We start from the raw sequence: 17,491 nt of genomic DNA, 5'->3' as shown, positions 1-17,491 counted from the left end.
AAGGTCTTACATATTAGAAGAAAAAAAAGGGGGGGACAGTGAATGGTGTTGAACTTGAAAAGGGGAAGGGTGAAAGAGATCTTGGAGTAATAGTAGGCTCAACGCTTACCATGTCTAGTCAGTGCAGGGCAGCAACTAATCAAGCAAGTAGGATGCTGAGCTACGTTGTCAAATTATTACAGTATTAATACGAGGCTGGAAGCTGTATAATTGCACCTTGTATACTGCATTCAGCTCTGGTCACTGAAGCCAAAGAAAGATATCTGAACCCTGGAAGTGGTGCAGATCAGTGGAGCACAAGGCTCATTCACAAGGCACAAGACCAAGGGCACAAGGCTCATTCATTGTGTAAAGGGGAAAGGCCAGGGGAAACTTCAACCCTTCTCTTTTCCAGTGGCTGTTTTTCTTGGTTTGTTTTGTGCAAAAGTGGAAATACAGATGATGACCAGTAAAGTGGCATGTACCATTGGATCATCAAAGTAAATTCAATTTTACCCATACCTCTGAATCATTAATTTCCAACTTCAGCCATACTATTGTTGGGGGCAGGGTGGGTGGGGGTGGGGGGAGTGGGGGGGCGGCTTTGAGTGGAGGCCAGGTAGACCCCCAGAGCAGCAATTTAAAAAAAAATCATATAGTGATCTTTAAACATGTGAACACTTCACAGTTGGTAGGAGCCACATTAAAAATGAGATCATGCCAATGCGTTACTATAATAATTTTTCCTTTCAAATAGAACTCCCAATATTGATCGTCTGGCGAAGGAGGGAGTGATGCTGACCCATCATATAGCTGCAGCTCCATTATGTACGCCAAGCAGGGCAGCCTTTATGACCGGCAGGTATCCTATCCGCTCGGGTAAGAGAGCATTTACACATTTAGAGTTACTGCCCTTCTTTTAGCCCCTGTCACAAATGTGGAATTTTGCCTTGTTTCATTTTTAATTGAAGAAGCAGAGAACATCTTTTGAACCTAGATCAGCCTGGTCCACTGATTTTAAACTGATAATGGCCACTTCGATGTAAGTAGCAGGTTTCCTGTAATCATGACAATCTAATTACATAGAATTTTACAGCACAGAAACAGGCCATTCGGCCCAACAGGTCTATGCCAGTGTTTATGCTCCACACGAGCTTCTCCCCACTTTATTGTATCTAACTTATCAACATATCCTTCTATTCCTTTCTCCCTCATATACTTATCTAGCTTCCCCTTAAATGCATCTACGCTAATCGCCTCAACCACTCCATGTGGTAGTGAGTTCCACATTCTCACCACTCTCCGAGTAAAGAAGTTTCTTATTGGATTTATTAGTGACTATTTTATATTTATGGCCCCTAGTTTTTGGACACCCCCACAAGTGGAAACATTTTCACTATGCCTACCCTATCAGGTCACCTCTCACTTCTCTTTTCTAGAGAAAAGAGCCACAGCCTGTTCAATCTAATTGTGTGTCTAAGTGTAATGTTTATCTGCAACTTAGATAACAGATCCAGTTGTTAATAGGACTTAGATCTTATCAAATGAATGTAGTTTCTTGCTGTCAATCGGTTGAGTTCATCTCTCACATAATATAGCTCTAGAGCCAAGCCACGATAAATTTGAAGTTGCCAAACCAAGAGTCCCCATAGAAAAAGGGTTATAATTTATGCAGTAGTGTAGTGGTTGAGGGATAAATGTTGGTCAGGACACCAGGAGAACCCCCCTTGCTCTTCTTTGAATAGTGCTGTGGGAACTTTCACATCCGCCTTGTCTTTATGGCTTAGCATTACACCTGGCAGTGCCTATGCTCACTAGGCCACCAGGGGAACCAACACAACCTTTAATCAAGAAAATAAAAAAAAACATTACCGAATTTGATTGCCTGCATTTCAATTTTAGGTATGGATAACGGTTACAGAGTCCGTGTCCTTCTGTTCATTGGCAGTTCTGGGGGTCTTCCTAAGAATGAAACAACCTTTGCAGCCATATTGCAAAAACAAGGATATGCCACTGGCATTATAGGTACGTCCTAACGGAATTTTAACCGATAAGTTGTTTTTAATAAGTAACATGAAATATTGTGAACTGGCCAACTAAAGGAATATTATCATATGAAGGTAAGATGCTTTGAAGTTTTTTTTTATTCGTTCACAGGATGTGGGCCACAGGAATGTCCTGTGGCCATTATAACATTTTACTGCATGTTTCAAAATGCATGCTGTATGATTTGTAGCTGAACAAAAAGGGTAAAACTGTCCTGCTAGTTTAGTTTTGATGTTTGTTTTTTCATCTGCTTTAGGTGCTTTTAGTTATTTTGTATTTAAACAAATGATAGGGTGGGGGAGAAAGGACAGGATGAGTATTTTTAGTACAAAATACTCTCCTATATTCATTTTCTTTTTAAAAAAAACAACTCCTATCAGATAGGAAATGACTTCCAGGTTTCTCCTCAACACCAGTCTAATGACATGGTTGGCCAGGATGGGTCCCAAGGACTTAGGTGAAAGTTGGCTTTTCAGATTGGTCCTAGCCGCTGATGCAGAGGCACCAAATCAGGAAATGTTACAGACAATTTTACTGTTGGGAAGTGTGTGAGAGGAGATCTGAATTGGCAAACCTATAGAGGAGGGCAATTTAGTCACTGAATTAATTACGGCTCCAGCCATCAGGTAGGAGGTATTTGTTTCATAAGTACACTGATTAGATTTTTTTGATACCATCTCCCACCCACCCACCCCCCAACTTTTCTGTTCCCTTAAGTGGCACTTAGGAATTTGAAGTGTGTAAGAGATATCCTTCGAATGGTTTACCTTAAACAATTATTGAATGCTGCGTGTGAACTTTTTACAGGGAAATGGCATTTGGGTGTAAATTGTGAATCCCGCAATGATTACTGTCATCATCCACTTAGCCATGGGTTTGACTACTACTACGGCACACCTTTCACTAATGTCCACGATTGCAAGCCAGGAGAGAAAAGTGGCATTTTACTTGATTTGCAAGCCAAGCTGCATCTGTCCACTGAAGCACTTGTAGCGGGACTTTTGACGCTACTTGTTTTGAGATGGACTGGCTTCGCCAGTATAGGCTGGAAGACGATTGTGTGGCTTGCAATTTTTTGTTTCCTGTTCTTTGGATCTTGGTATTCTACTTTTGGCTTCCTGAGGCACTGGAACTGTCTGGTCATGAGGAACTATGAAGTTGTTCAGCAGCCATCAAATTCAGAAACTCTTTCAACCAGAATGACTGAGGAAGCTCTCGCGTTCATTGAAAGGTATAAAATATTGTTCCAATACATAATGTGATAGGGGATGATGGAAGGATGAGAAATGGCCTCTCCCACCTGTACTGCCTTTCTGATCTGAAGCCAGGCAGTGTAAAGAAGGTACTGCCTGGCAGGAACTGATTTATGTAGCTACTGGTTTCAGACTGGTAGCTACAGTATCAGTGCAGCCGTAAAATCTCAGCATCCTTATTGCCCCATTGCTGAAATATAACATTTTTATACACTTTGTAATCATATTTTATATGTAGTTTTTAAGAAATTCCTAATTGAGGATTCAATTTGTGGAGTATAAATAATAGGTGATTTTTTTTAACTAGCAGTATGTGTATATTCTGATCCAGTTTAGAATCTCCAAGTTAATACTATTAATTTAGCAGCATGACTGAATGCCTTCCCAAACTTTATGAAGTTATTCTGTTTATATATAACGTAAACAATGTTACAACACCAAGTTATAGTCCAGCAATTTTATTTTAAATTCACAAGCTTTCGGAGGCTACCTCCTTCGTCAGGTGAACGATGTCCACATCGTTCACCTGACGAAGGAGGTAGCCTCCGAAAGCTTGTGAATTTAAAATAAAATTGCTGGACTATAACTTGGTGTTGTAACATTGTTTACAATTGTCAACCCCAGTCCATCACCGGCATCTCCACATCATATATATAACGTGGTTGACTCTTAACTACCCTCTGAAGTGGCCTAGAAAGTCACTCAAGTTTGGGCAAATAGGAATGGGCAATAAATGCCGGCCTTGTCAGTGATGCCCACATTCCGAGAATGAGGCCATTTTCTAACGTGAGATGGTACACGTTATATGTGAAATTACAATAGCCAGTTAAAGGACTTAATGTTCACAACTGTCTAATTTGTATCTTGGGTTAGTTTTTAAAAAAAAATAGTACTACACAAGTAATTCTGTCACAATTATATATTTCAAATTTTAGAAACCAGAAGAAACCATTTCTTCTTTTCATGTCATTGCTACATGTCCACACTCCTTTCTTTACAACCAAGGCGTTTATTGGGAAAAGTAAACATGGTTCTTATGGAGACAATGTGGAGGAGATGGATTGGCATGTAGGTAAGTAGTTTGAGCGGCATTGAGAGCGTAATGGCAAGATGACGAAAATATGATTGCACCATGCACCAATTCAGATCAAGGGATTGTTGATAGGGAATTCAGGAGAAATTTCTTTACCCAGAGAGTGGTTAGAATGTGGAACTCGCTACGACATGGAGCAGTTGAGATGAATAGCATAGATGCATTTAAGGGGAAGCTATGAGGGAGAAAGGAATAGAGGGATCTGCTGATAGGGTTAGATGAAGTAGGGTGGGAGGAGGCTCACGTGGAGCATAAACACTGGCATAGATCATTTGGGCCGAATGGCCTGTATCTGTGCTGTAAAATCTATGTAATTCTACGTAACTACAATGGTGGAAGTTATTGTGAAATCTTCCGCCCCAGTGTACGAACTACATGCCTATTTTGGAAAAAAAAAGGAGTGGATTTTCTCCAAAGTAGTATCTCAGCGGCTGGCAATCCCACCAGGAAGCCAGGTCCACTTGGAGGACCGAGTCTAATTTGCATCGGGCCGCTGGACCACAGCCAGAAAACAAATCGCCCCCCCCCCCGCTTCCAGGCAGCCCACCGCCTCTGGGCCACCCCAATATCAGGTGGCCTGGTCATCCTCTGGAGGAACTTAGGTTCCGATGGGGTGGAGGGGAGCCCCAATCTGTGGACAGAGGGTGGGATGGGGGGGAGGGGCGGAGCAGGGACCCTCAGCAGCAGTGGCTCTGCCTGGGTTTGTAGGGTCGGTCCCACAAACGGAAAAGAACTAATTTTTCTCCAAAGTAGTATCTCTGCGGCTGGGCTGCCAGCTGACTGGTCAGAGCATGCATAATTAGCAACACTTATAGGAACAGGAGTAGGCCATTCAGCCCCTCGTGCCCGCTCCACCATTTGATAAGATCATGGCTGATCTGTGATCTAACTCCATATACCTGTCTTTGGCCCATATCCCTTAATACCTTTGGTTGCCAAAAAACTATCTATCTCAGATTTAAATTTAGCAATTGAGCTAGTATCAATTGCCATTTGTGGAAGAGAGTTCCAAACTTCTGCCACCCTTTGTGTGTAGGAATGTTTTCTAATCTCGCTCCTGAAAGGTCTGGCTCTAATTTTTAGACTGTGCCCCCTACTCCTAGAATCCCCAACCAGCGGAAATAGTTTCTCTCTATCCACCCTATCCGTTCCCCTTAATATATTATAAACTTCGATCAGATCACCCCTTAACCTTTGAAACTCTAGAGAATACAACCACAATTTGTGTAATCTCTCCTTGTAACTTAACCCTTGAAGTCCGGGTATCATTCTAGTAAACCTACGCTGCACTCCCTCCAAGGCCAATATGTCCTTCCGAAGGTGCGGTGCCCAGAACTGCTCACAGTACTCCAGGTGCGGTCTAACCAGGGTTTTGTATAGCTGCAGCATAACTTCTGCCCCCTTGTACTCTAGTCCTCTAGATATAAAGGACAGCATTCCATTAGCCAAGTATGCAAATGATTAGTAGGTATAAATAGTTGTAGACAGGGTCACCTAGCAACTTAAATAACAGAGGTTATAAAGGCAGTTCATCAGCACTAACTGGATCACTGGTTATCAAATTATAGTCGAGATTAGTGTCTGAGATGACCACAAATTGGTGAGATCTTTTAGGATTAAACTCCTTAGATAGCTGACAAGTTAACAGCATTAGAAAGCTAGTCTGTTGGATAGATCAGAGTCTATCTGCTGGCAGTTAGCAATCTTTTCAGAACTTATACGACCGTGTCCTTATGAGCTGCATGGTTGAGCTGATCTTCGCCTCCATCTGGGACGATGGTGTTAGCTTCTGGGACATGGGGTTGATGAGCCTTCTCTAGCGCGGTTTTCCGTTCCTCTTGAATTCCTCTGGTCCAGGCTACCCTTATGCATCAGTAACTGTATCTGAAGTGACCGGCTTAAATCTCACCTTCCTTGCTCTCAGGCAAACTTGTATATTCAAGTGATATACTTATCTCTGCCTGTAACTGGCTAGTATAGCCATACAATCTGACTTCTATAACCTTTTCCTTTTTGTCCTGGGTACACTTTGAGGGGCTCTTTTAGAGGCACCTTTAGACGTACTCTAGGTAAAGACTAAAAGGAGACTAAAGAAGATGGAAGGGATCAAAAAGAACCCAGTGAGAAGTGTGCTAAGCAACCTCATATATCTTAATTTCAAAGAAAAATCCCTTTCCATTCAATTGACCAATCTGAGTGACACGTTTGTCAGAAGGGCTCACCTCTTCTTGGTGTCATTCACTTCAAACAGCCATGGAAGTGCCCTTGAAGCCTCCACGTTAATGAGGCATGGGTACCTAAGTATGCCAGTTTGCACTTTTACTCTCTAGCTCCTCAATCTTTCTTTAACAAAAGGTCTTACACAGTTCCAGATAAGGCATGTGTCCTCAAAGCTGGCCTTCCATCACTAGTAAGGAATGTTTTGTTTAGATAAGCCTCCTTGGTTTTATTAGTTTTAGTCTCTTGTAATTTCCCAGCATTCAGTTCGCCTCGTCACCTCCCTCTTCTCCTTTAAGACTCTCCTTAAAGCCCATGTCTCACCCTTCCAAATATTTCTTTCTTTGGCTTGACATCTGATTGCTCCTCTGTGAAGCACCATGGGACATTTTTCTACATTAAAGACGCTATATAAATGCATGTTGTTGTTATATCTCAGGCTTAAGTTCTTAATCATCGTCGTTTAATACTTTGCCTTTACTGGTACTGTTTTCACTGGTATCTGTTACACTTTGTAATATCAAAAAAAAAGGCATCTCAAAGTGCTTTGCGTACAATACATTACTTTGAAGTGAGTGCTTTGTTATAAAGTTAAGTGCAACATCAATTTTGGGCAGAGCAGGAGTCTACAAACAGCAAAGTGCAAATGTCTGTTCAGCTAAATGTCTGAGATTTTTATTCATGTCTGAACTAAAGGGGCTGTTGGCTGATTCATCTTGGCACAGCACCCAGAATAAGAACGTGCCAGACAAATAAATGAATCTGTGGCATAGGATTAAAAAGTTCAGGATCTTTCACCAGTTATAGAGATTCTGTCATTCCTAATGCTCTGTTTATGCTATTTCCAGGTCAGATTGTAAATTCCATCAATAATTTTGGTCTAGCAAATAAAACCCTTATATATTTCACCTCCGATCATGGGGGCAGCTGGGACTCCATAGGAAAAAATGGAGAGTGCGAAGGAGGCTGGAATGGAATATACAGAGGTAAGTCCTTTCTGAAACAAAATAGTCCATGTTAAACGTTTTATTGTTTTTAGTATGAACTCCGCACTATCAATAACTATTTTTGTAATTCATTTTCCTTGTAAGGATGCAAGGGCTGGATTTTCCTTGCCCAAACCCGCCATTATTTGAGGGGATTAGCGGCAGTAAACAAAGGGAAATGTCGCAACCCTGTCTCAAAAACAGTCAGTATTTTTGCTCCTCAAACCCACCAGTGACTTAGGCTGCCTGCCCCGAGCCTGCCCCACTGAAGATTAATGGTGCTGGCAGGGGGGCGGGTGTGATTTAATGGTCCAAGCTATTTCGTTCTGTTTCCACTCCTCTACTGCTTCCAGGAAACAACGGGAATGAAGTATGGTGTCCTAGAGGTGGTGGAGCAGAGTGGAGGCTCAGCTTTTCAGAATGCGTTCTTACCTGTAGGTCTTTCAGCCTGTAAAGGGACAACATCTTTTTGGAGCCTTTTTACTTCCTAGGCACTTAACTGTACTTCTGAAATTTAAAGTGAGTACAGAAAATGAACATCAATTGTTCAGGCAAATAATGGATTTCCCTATGGAAAATGGATTTCCTGATGGAAATACCCTTATTTCCTCATTATAGACAGGAGAATGATGAGGACATGGAGGAGACAAGGACGAAGGGTAGGAGAGTGAAGGCATCAACAGCCAACCCATTGATATCCAGGATTTACTGACTTCGGAGATCGTACCTTGACTTCTCACACCTGCAATGTATTAAAAGGCTTTACTTTTCCCCAAAGGTTATTGGGGAGTTCTGTCAGCTTATGGGCTAAGACTTGCAGCACACATCCACAAGGATCACAGCCTTATCAACAGCTGTAAAAATGACCACAGCTGTGAATTTTCATGCAATTGGGTCCTTCCAAGCTATTTCAGATGATCTCAGTCACGTCAGACAGTCAGATGTGCACCGCTGTATTAAGAAGGTAACTGAGACTATGCTCAGGCAGGCATCTCAACTCATCGTGCTCTCAATGGAGCCCGCAAAACAGAGGGAACCAGCAGTCAACTTTTATTGGCTCGCAGATCCCCCCCCCCCAGGTACAGGGTGCCATTTATTGTACTCGTGTGGCATTGAACGCCCCTTTGAGAATGCTCTCGATATTATAAACTGGATGTGGTTCCATTCAATTAATGTGCAGCTGCCATGCCTCTGCACTCATGATTTTTTTTTTCCTGGATCTTTTCGCCTTGCCACCTTTCTCCCCACCTTCACATTCCCGCTTCATGCCTTCATTCACTTCCTGTTATGTTTCTCCCCTCCTTCTGCTGAGTGTCCACCTCTCTACGTTGTAAAATGCCCTGGGACATTTAATTAACTGAAAGACACCACGTGAATATAGGTTGTTATTAAACTGTAGCTGCATATTTGCTTGGTATTCAGCACCGTAAATGGAAATATGAAGGATGTTGTCCAAGAAGGATCATAACAACTCTGCGTAAAGAAAAAAAAATTCCTAATCTCCCCTCTCGTTCTTTTGCCAATTATGTTAAATCTGTATCCTCTGGTTACCGATCCTTCTGCCAGTGGAAACAGTTTCTCCTTATTTACTCTATCAAAACCCATTAGAAATTTGAAGACCTCGATTAAATTTCCCCTTATCCTTCTCTGCTCTAAGGAGAACAATCCCAGCTTCTCCAGTCTCTCCACATAACTGAAGTCTCTCATCCTTGGTACCATTCTAGTAAATCTCCTCTGCACCCTCTCCAAGACTTTGACAGCCTTCCTAAAGTGTGTGCCCAGAATTGGACACAATACTCCCAGGGATTCTTGCTCCTGGTCACTCTACAGTGACATTTGCTTAAAAAAAAGTGTATGTGTGGATGATTGGATTGGATTTTTCCATCACACTGCCACAGTCTAGTGTCTTTCTGATACTTATGTCTGAGTTTGCAGATGCAAAATGTATGTGTAAATGCATCTTTTCCTGAAGATAGTAATCACCGATAAGAGAGGGGAAAAGAGGAAAATAAAAACACGAGAAAGGAAATTAAATTATTCTGATCATTGATACCAAATTTAATAAGCAAATGGATGACTCTTTATGCTGGTGCTTTTCTGTTTTGTAGGTAAAAAGGGATTGGCTGGTTGGGAAGGTGGTGTTCGTGTCCCTGGGATATTCAGGTGGCCAGGGCTTTTGCCTTCAAACAAGAAAATTGATGAGCCTACCAGCCTTATGGATATTTACCCAACTATTGTCAATCTAGCTGGTGCTTCGCTGCCACAGGATAGGTACAGAAGCTCTAATATATATTAAAAACCTTACGTCTGCTTGCACTTCCTGTCTAGAAAACCTTACTTCCTTTTGTCACCTTTTTTGCCACACTTTTCAACTTTTCCATTGTAAATTTCCTATGTTCACTATGGGAAAAATAGAGTATGAGAGTAAACTTGCAAGGAACATAAAAGTGGACTGTAAAAGCTTCTACAAGTATGTAAAAAGAAAGATTAGCGAAGACAAATGTACGTCCCTTACAGTCAGAAACGGGAGAATTTATAATGGGGAACAAGGAAATGGCAGAGCAATTAAACAAATACTTTGGTTCTGTCTTCACGGAAGAGAACACAAATAACTTCCCAGAAATGCTAGGGAACCAAGGGACTAGTGAGAAGGAGGAATTAAAGGAAATTAGTATTAGTAAAATAAAATAGTGCTGGAGAAATTAATGTGACTGAAAGCTGATAAATCCCCAGGGCCTGATAATCTGCATCCCAGTGTTCTAAAAGAGGTAGCCATGGAAATAATGGATGCATTGGTTGTCATCTTCCAAAATTCTATAGATTATGGAACAGTTCCTGCAGATTGGAGGGTGGCAAATGTAACCCCACTATTTAAAAAAGGAGGGAGAGAGAAAACATGGAACTACAGACCGGTTTGCCTAACAGCAGTAGTAGGGAAAATGCTAGAGTCTATTATAAAGGATGTGATAACAGGACATTTAGAAAATATCAACAGGATTAGACAAAGTCAACATGGATTTATGAAAGGGAAATCATGTTTGACAAACCTACTGGAGTTTTTTGAGGATGTAACTGGTAGAATAGATAAGGGAGAACCAGTGGATGTGGTTTATTTGGATTTTCAGAAGGCCTTTGATAAAGTCCCACATAAGAGGTTAGTGTGCAAAATTAAAGCTCATGGGATTGGTGATAATATAATGGCATGGATTGAAAATTGGTTAACAGACAGGAAACAGAGAGTAGGAATAAATGGGTCCTTTTTTGGGGTGGCAGGCAGTGACTAGTGGGGCACCGCAGGGATCAGTGCTTGGGCCCCAGCTATTCACAATATATATCAATGATTTGGATGAGGGAACTAAATGTAATATTTCCACGTTTGCTGACGACACAAAACTAGGTGGGATTGTGAGTTGTGAGGAGGATGCAAAGAGGCTTCAAGGTGATTTAGACAAGTTGAGTGAGTGGGCAAATACATGGCAGATGCAGTATAATGTGGATAAATGTGAAGTTATCCACTTTGGAAGGAAAAACAGAAAGGCAGAGTATTACTTAAATGGTGATAGATTGGGAAATGTTGATGTACAAAGGGACCTGGGTGTCCTTGTACACCAGTCACTGAAAGCAAACATGCAGGTGCAGCAAGCAGTTAGGAAGGCAAATGGAATGTTGGCCTTCATTGCAAGAGGATTTGAGTTCAGGAGCAAGGATGTCTTACTGCAGTTATACAGGGCCTTGGTGAGACCACACCTGGAGTATTGTGTGCAGCTTTGGTCTCCTTACCTAAGAAACGATATACTTGCCATAGAGGGAGTGCAGCGAAGGTTCACCAGACTGATTCCTGGGATGGCAGGACTGGGTCGACTCGGCCTGCATTCACTCGAGTTTAGAAGAATGAGAGGGGATCTCATTGAAACATATAAAATTCTGACAGGGCTAGACAGACTAGATGCAGGGAGGATGTTTCCTCTGGCTGGGGGGTTCAGAACGAGGGGTCACAGACTCAGGATACGGGGTAGGACATTTGGTACTGAGATGAGGAGAAATTTCTTCACTCAGAGGGTGATGAACCTGTGGATTTCTCTACCACAGAAGGCTGTGGAGGCCAAGTCACTGAATATATTTAAGAAGGAGCTAGTTAGATTTCTAGACACAAGGCATCAAGGGGTACGGGGAGAGAGCGGGAATATGGTATTGAGATAGAGGATCAGCCACGATCATATTGAATGGTGGAGCAGGCTTGAGGGGCCGAATGGCCTACTCCTGCTTCTATTTTCTATGTTTCCATATGTAATGAAAACAGCCTGTGTACACGTGTCACGCTGTAATTACACTCCGCTACCCTTTGGTAATGTTCAGTTTTGTGTCTTCCAACTGCTCAGACTATTGCAGTGAGACTCCTGTGCCCCAACTAATTCTACTTCTCTGTTTCTCAAATTGCTGTACGGTTTCTATTTAACTATGAATAACATAAAAACAAAGTATTACTTATAACAATAAGGGCAGAATGTATGGCTTTAAACTGGAGACTGAGCTATGTCTCCGCGCCCTCGGCTAATTATCCCCCGCCTTTTAACCCTGCTTCATCTGAAAACTTCACTCGAACTTGACTCCCCAAATGTGAGATCAATTAGTATTACGTACATTTTAAAAATAGTTTTACTTGCTCGCTGTTAAAATAATAATTAATCTTATCTTGGAATTATTCTTCGGTCTTTGTCATTGTCCAATATAAACACTGGAAAGTGGCAATATAATTACTACATGCACTGTGTTAGCCTACAAGAGGGCTGCTGCAATCCTGATGTGCAAGTTCTAACTTCTGTGCTGCTTTCCTTTCTGTGGTAGTGCAGATTATTGTTCATCCGAATTCAAAGACTTATTCGACAGTAATTAATGTTTTCATGGCTCTGGAATTCACTTCCAGGGTTAATGGTTGAGGCAGAAACTATGTCAACATTCAAGATTAGGTTGGAGAGGTGGATGAAGGAAAAGGGCATAAAGCCAAATGAGAACAGGGCGGGTAAATGTGATAAGGACTATTTGTTCAGGTGGAGGCTAAGTGCCGGCACAGACTGGTTGGACCGAATGGCCTGTTTACATGTTGTAACCTCTATATATTTCTATGTATATCTTCCACACATTTGTTTGGCTGGCCCACTAGATCAATTGGTCATGCTGAACTCCCAGGTTTGAGTCAAAATGTTGAATACCTCTTGAATTGCGTTTTGCTACTTTATTTAGTCCTTAGAAGGCTGGCAAATGGAGCATGACTTGTGTGTTCTGTGTTCAAATGGTACCCAACGCCAAATTCCCTCTGTCTTCAAGACACCCCTATTGTCCATCTTGCCAATCCATTAGGGATCAACAGTGACAAAGTCTGTATGGCTTGCATGATCCTGGGTCCTAGCTTGAAGAAGATATATCGTAGGCACTCGTAAGGAGAGATTCAATAATAAGCAGCAATAGAATACAGACAAGCAGAACATGACATTTTGCAAATTATATGTCCTTTTTGGACTGTGCAGTGGAGATACTGATGTGTAATTGAGTTGACTTTGGGTGAAATAAACAAGGAAGGAAGATAGGAACAGGAGTAGGCCATTTAGCTCGTCGAGCCTGATCCGCCATTCAATGAGATCATGGTTGATCTGTGACCTAACTTAGCCCCAACCAGCGGAAATAGTTTCTCTCTATCCACCCTATCAGTTCCCCTTAATATCTTGAAAACTTCGATCAAATCTTCTAAATTCCAGGGAATACAACCCTAGTTTGTGTAATCTCTCCTTGTAATTTAACTCTTAAAGTCCAGGTATCATTCTAGTAAATCTGCACTGCACTCCCTTCAAGGCCAATATATCCTTCCTAAGGTGCGGTGCCCAGAACTGAACACAGGTGTGGTCTAACCAGGGCATTGTATAGCTGTAGTATAACTTCTGCCCCTTGTATTCTATTCCTCTAGATATAAAGGTCAGCATTTCATTAGCATTTTTGATTATTTTCTGTACCTGTCCATGATATTTTAATGATCTATGTACATGGACTCCTAAGTCTCTTTGGATCTCCACTGTTTCGAGCTTTTCAACATTTGGAAAGTACTCTGATCTATCCTTTTCAGGTCTAAATTGGATGACCTCACACTTGCCTACATTGAAATCCATTTGTCAACTTTTGCCCATTCAATTAATCTATTAACATCTCTCTGTAATTTTATGCTTCCATCTACACTGCTCAATGTTGCCTATCTTTGTGCCATTGGCAAACTTGGATATGTGGCTCTCCATCCTGACATCTAATTCGTTAATAAATACAGTGAACAGTTGAGGCCCCAACACCGATCCCTGTGGGACACCACTAGTCACATCCTGCCAATTTGAGTACCTGCCCATTATCCCTACTCTCTGTCTCCTGCTGCTCAGCCAAGGGGATTCAGTTACAATATACTTTAGTTTTTGATTTTGGTCTATAAGGTGGATTGTGAAAAAATTGGTTTGAAAGTAGTTGGGAAGATGAGTGAAAATTTACATGGATATGTGCCTAGAGGTTTGAAAATAGCATTTGTAGATGGTTTTGTCAAAGCACTTTGAACACTTTTCAGGGACTTCACATCGGTCTCATTGGTTGTGGGTAGAGCAACTCTACAGAGAAGCTGTAGCAATTTCTCTTTAGTCACAATTATTGGCATTATAGTTCCATGAAAGGAATGTGATTTACGAACATACGAACAATGACTGGATAAGGAATAAGACCCTCTGCTCCATCCAGCCCATCCCACACAATTGTGATACCTTGTGCATCACAATATAAACACTCACTGCACCATCCGAAACTATGTGATCCCCCTATTTAAGCGCATCGGGACTGATACTATTCACTTTGCAACTATCTTGGATTATAAACCAGCTGCATGTTACTTGCACCTTATTAGGGTAATAGACGGACGAGACTTGATGCCACTATTGGAGGGCGATGCACAGCGGTCGGAGCATGAGTTTCTGTTTCATTACTGTGGAAGTGCTTTGCATGCAGTGCGATGGTATCCAAAAGGCAGTAAGTATTCAGCGTCTGGCAGCTGTTGTAACATCCTAACGTCACCAATTTGTGCTTATGTCTGCAGGGATCATTTAGCTACACATTCCCTTTATTAATGAAATCATTCATGACATTTAAAACTCCACTGTCAACTGTGTTATGTTATGTTTGTTTTCGTTTTTGTTGCAAGATTGCTACTGTTTCAAGGGTTTATGTCCTTTCCTTTCCTTCAGGTGATTCTGTGTGGAAGGCTCATTTTTTCACTCCCAAATTTGAGGAAGGCAGTTGCTACCAGAGTGAGTTCTGCAGGTGTCACGAGCATTACGTCTCCTACCATGACCCGCTTTTACTCTTTGACCTCACAAAGGACCCCTCAGAAGCAAACCCTTTGTCGCCTGCTACAGAGCCTCATTTCCACGAAATCCAAAAGCAGATCCGGTTCGGGGTGGAAGAACATCGGAAGACCTTGACTCCGGTTCCTCTTCAGCTCTCTTGGAATAATGTCCTGTGGAAACCCTGGCTTCAGCCCTGCTGTGGTACATTCCCATTCTGTTGGTGCGATGAAGACTCCAACGATTCGAATAAAATACAAGGGTCCGGCAAATAGGACTTGTGACTTATTGTTTATGTTGCCACTTTGTTGTAGAACTCATGGAGGTAACAAACCTTTTGAGCTGTCATTTCCCATTTCAACCTGGAAAATAACAACTGTTGGGTCCATTGGCCACTCTTTTCTGATGCCAAGGTGCACCAGGTGTTTACTTTATTTTTCTGAACTTCCCTGATAATCCTTTTAAAGGTGACATTTTTATTGCCCCTCACTATGCCGTTCCCTATTTATGGTTTGGGAAGGATAAGAAATTCTCGAGTACTGGAATGATAAGCATTCTGCTGCACACACATTCTGGATTTGATCATAACATGAGAGTAATAGTCTTGCTAAATCATGGTTCAGTTTAGCAATTTAATACTTTGTCACTGTTGATTAATCAGTTGAATGTTACAAATAAGTTTTTTTTTTGTTTATACATTTTTTGGTTTGGATATTTTTTGTGTGGTTTCCATGAATCAACCTATGTACCACCTATAATTTTGTGCTGTCAAGGAGTATAAGCACAATCAGATTTCTGTTCCTTCGATTAAACGGTTTATAATGAACTTTTAAGAAAGCACATATTAAGATCTAATAATTTACATCTGTGTCCCTCTGGTTCTACGTGTCTGGCTTAACGTGAAGTAATAGTCTGTGCTTACTTATCCATGCCATTTAATATTAAAAACGTTGACTTAAGGGTGATCTGATCGAGGTTCATAAGATGATGAAGGGAATAGATTGCATTTGAGTTGACAGTGTGTTCCAATTAAATAGGTTCCAGAAAATCGTGGACCTCTGGAATAGGCTGCCGGCTCGTGTGATAGACGCTGATTCACTGAATTCCTTCAAGCGACCGGGACTAGTTTCGATCATTTTGGCCGGGGGGGCGGTCAGAGAGAAATTTCCCAGATTTTTTCCCCCCCAAATTTGGCCTGGGTTTTTATCTGGTTTTTCGCCTCTACCAGGAGATCACATGGTTTTGGGTGGGGTGGGGAGTGTCTATATCGTAATACACAATACAGGTATCACAACTGTGTGGCAGAGGTTGGATGGACCAGAGGGTTTTTTCCTGTCCATCATTGTTTGTATGTTATCTCTGTGAGATTTCCCCCCTTAACTGCTTTTTCACTAGGCAGTGGGTCTTAAGCTTCTCTAATCGATGATACTTCATTGCCCTTGCACTTAAGCTTGGATTTTCTGATCTTTGCCCACTTTGTCACGCTCAATTTCCTGTGGGCGATGAACATTGAAGCACCTGCTTGAACAGGTGCGAGCTTCATTCAGATAGTAATTTTGGGATGGGACATTCTGCACACCATTTCCTGATGGTTGAATGTGCAGGGCATCCATTCGTAATCATGCCCATTTAAAATGGGTATTTAGGATCACCATGAGGACACAGCAGTGTTAAAGCAAGTGTATTTCAGCCATTTCATAACTTCTTTTCTGCTGACCCTAAGTTCTCATGAGTCTTTGTGCCACTTTATTTTGCCCTCAGCACCGTTACTAGCACCAGTGAGAATTCCCCCTATCTGAGGTGTTTGGAACAAGAGGAGGACCAACCAGTAATGCCAAGCAGGTCAGGCTTCAGGAGAGGTGCTCATTGCCCACTGCTGGTGCCGTCATCTGCAGAGAGAGCTGAATATATCTTGCTTTGACATATGGAGACTCCTATTCCCAAAGGAAGCTGGAACAGTGGACAGGATAACACCACAATGACACACATAAACCTGACTAATCCAAATGCTCCAACCATCCCAATCACTAGATTTCATGAACGATAACATGCCAGGGTGATCAACATGCTAGTGTACTCAATTAGCCACACCCATCAAGATGCCATGAATCATATCTGCAGACCCTAGCCCCCCTGCTTGGCAGTGACCATGGGGAAATGTCTTTACAGGGTCTGTATCATCAGAGAGCCAGATACCAGAACTGTATCATCTGCTGTAAGGACACCTGTAGTTACCATACGGAATTAGGGCTGGAACATCCAGTGACAGTAATGGTCAGTTGCAGACTGAAACTTGGCTCTATTTTCTTGCAGTCACAATGAAATGCTGAGCAATGGGGATCGAGCCAGGGAGTGGTACAGAACACATCGTCCTCGCAACCACCTCATGCCGCACCATCTCCACCTCATCAGTCATCAAATATGGAATTGGGTGTTGGGCTACTTTGTCACTTGTCTGCACCTTGGATTTCCTTTCCTTTCACTGTTGCCTATCACTTCTTAATACCCCCTTGAGCATTGCCAAAGGTTGCTAATGGGATGCGTCTTCGCAGAGAT

The 17,491-nt window shown here is 42.0% G+C and overlaps 1 protein-coding gene across 4 annotated transcripts in view; it reads left to right on the top strand.

The window, feature by feature from the left end:
• LOC137322445 (arylsulfatase H-like) overlaps positions 1-15,884 on the top strand; it is a 30,584-nt gene extending 14,700 nt beyond the window's left edge. For 3 of the 4 annotated variants that reach the window (XM_067985366.1, XM_067985363.1, XM_067985364.1), the window contains exons 5-12: positions 737-858; positions 1,882-2,004; positions 2,833-3,256; positions 4,214-4,350; positions 7,437-7,574; positions 9,683-9,845; positions 14,500-14,621; positions 14,837-15,884. In XM_067985366.1, coding sequence (XP_067841467.1) covers positions 737-858; positions 1,882-2,004; positions 2,833-3,256; positions 4,214-4,350; positions 7,437-7,574; positions 9,683-9,845; positions 14,500-14,621; positions 14,837-15,210 — 1,603 coding nt within the window. In that variant the 3' untranslated portion in view covers positions 15,211-15,884. Of the gene's footprint in view, positions 1-736; positions 859-1,881; positions 2,005-2,832; positions 3,257-4,213; positions 4,351-7,436; positions 7,575-9,682; positions 9,846-14,499; positions 14,622-14,836 lie in introns of those variants that run through there. The other variant, XM_067985367.1, reaches the window with a different exon arrangement.
• Positions 15,885-17,491: the final 1,607 nt, after the last annotated feature.

Source organism: Heptranchias perlo, chromosome 6 (assembly GCF_035084215.1).
Source record: "Heptranchias perlo isolate sHepPer1 chromosome 6, sHepPer1.hap1, whole genome shotgun sequence".
Classification (NCBI taxonomy): domain Eukaryota; kingdom Metazoa; phylum Chordata; class Chondrichthyes; order Hexanchiformes; family Hexanchidae; genus Heptranchias; species Heptranchias perlo.
This window is presented reverse-complemented; position numbering and strand designations above follow the sequence as displayed.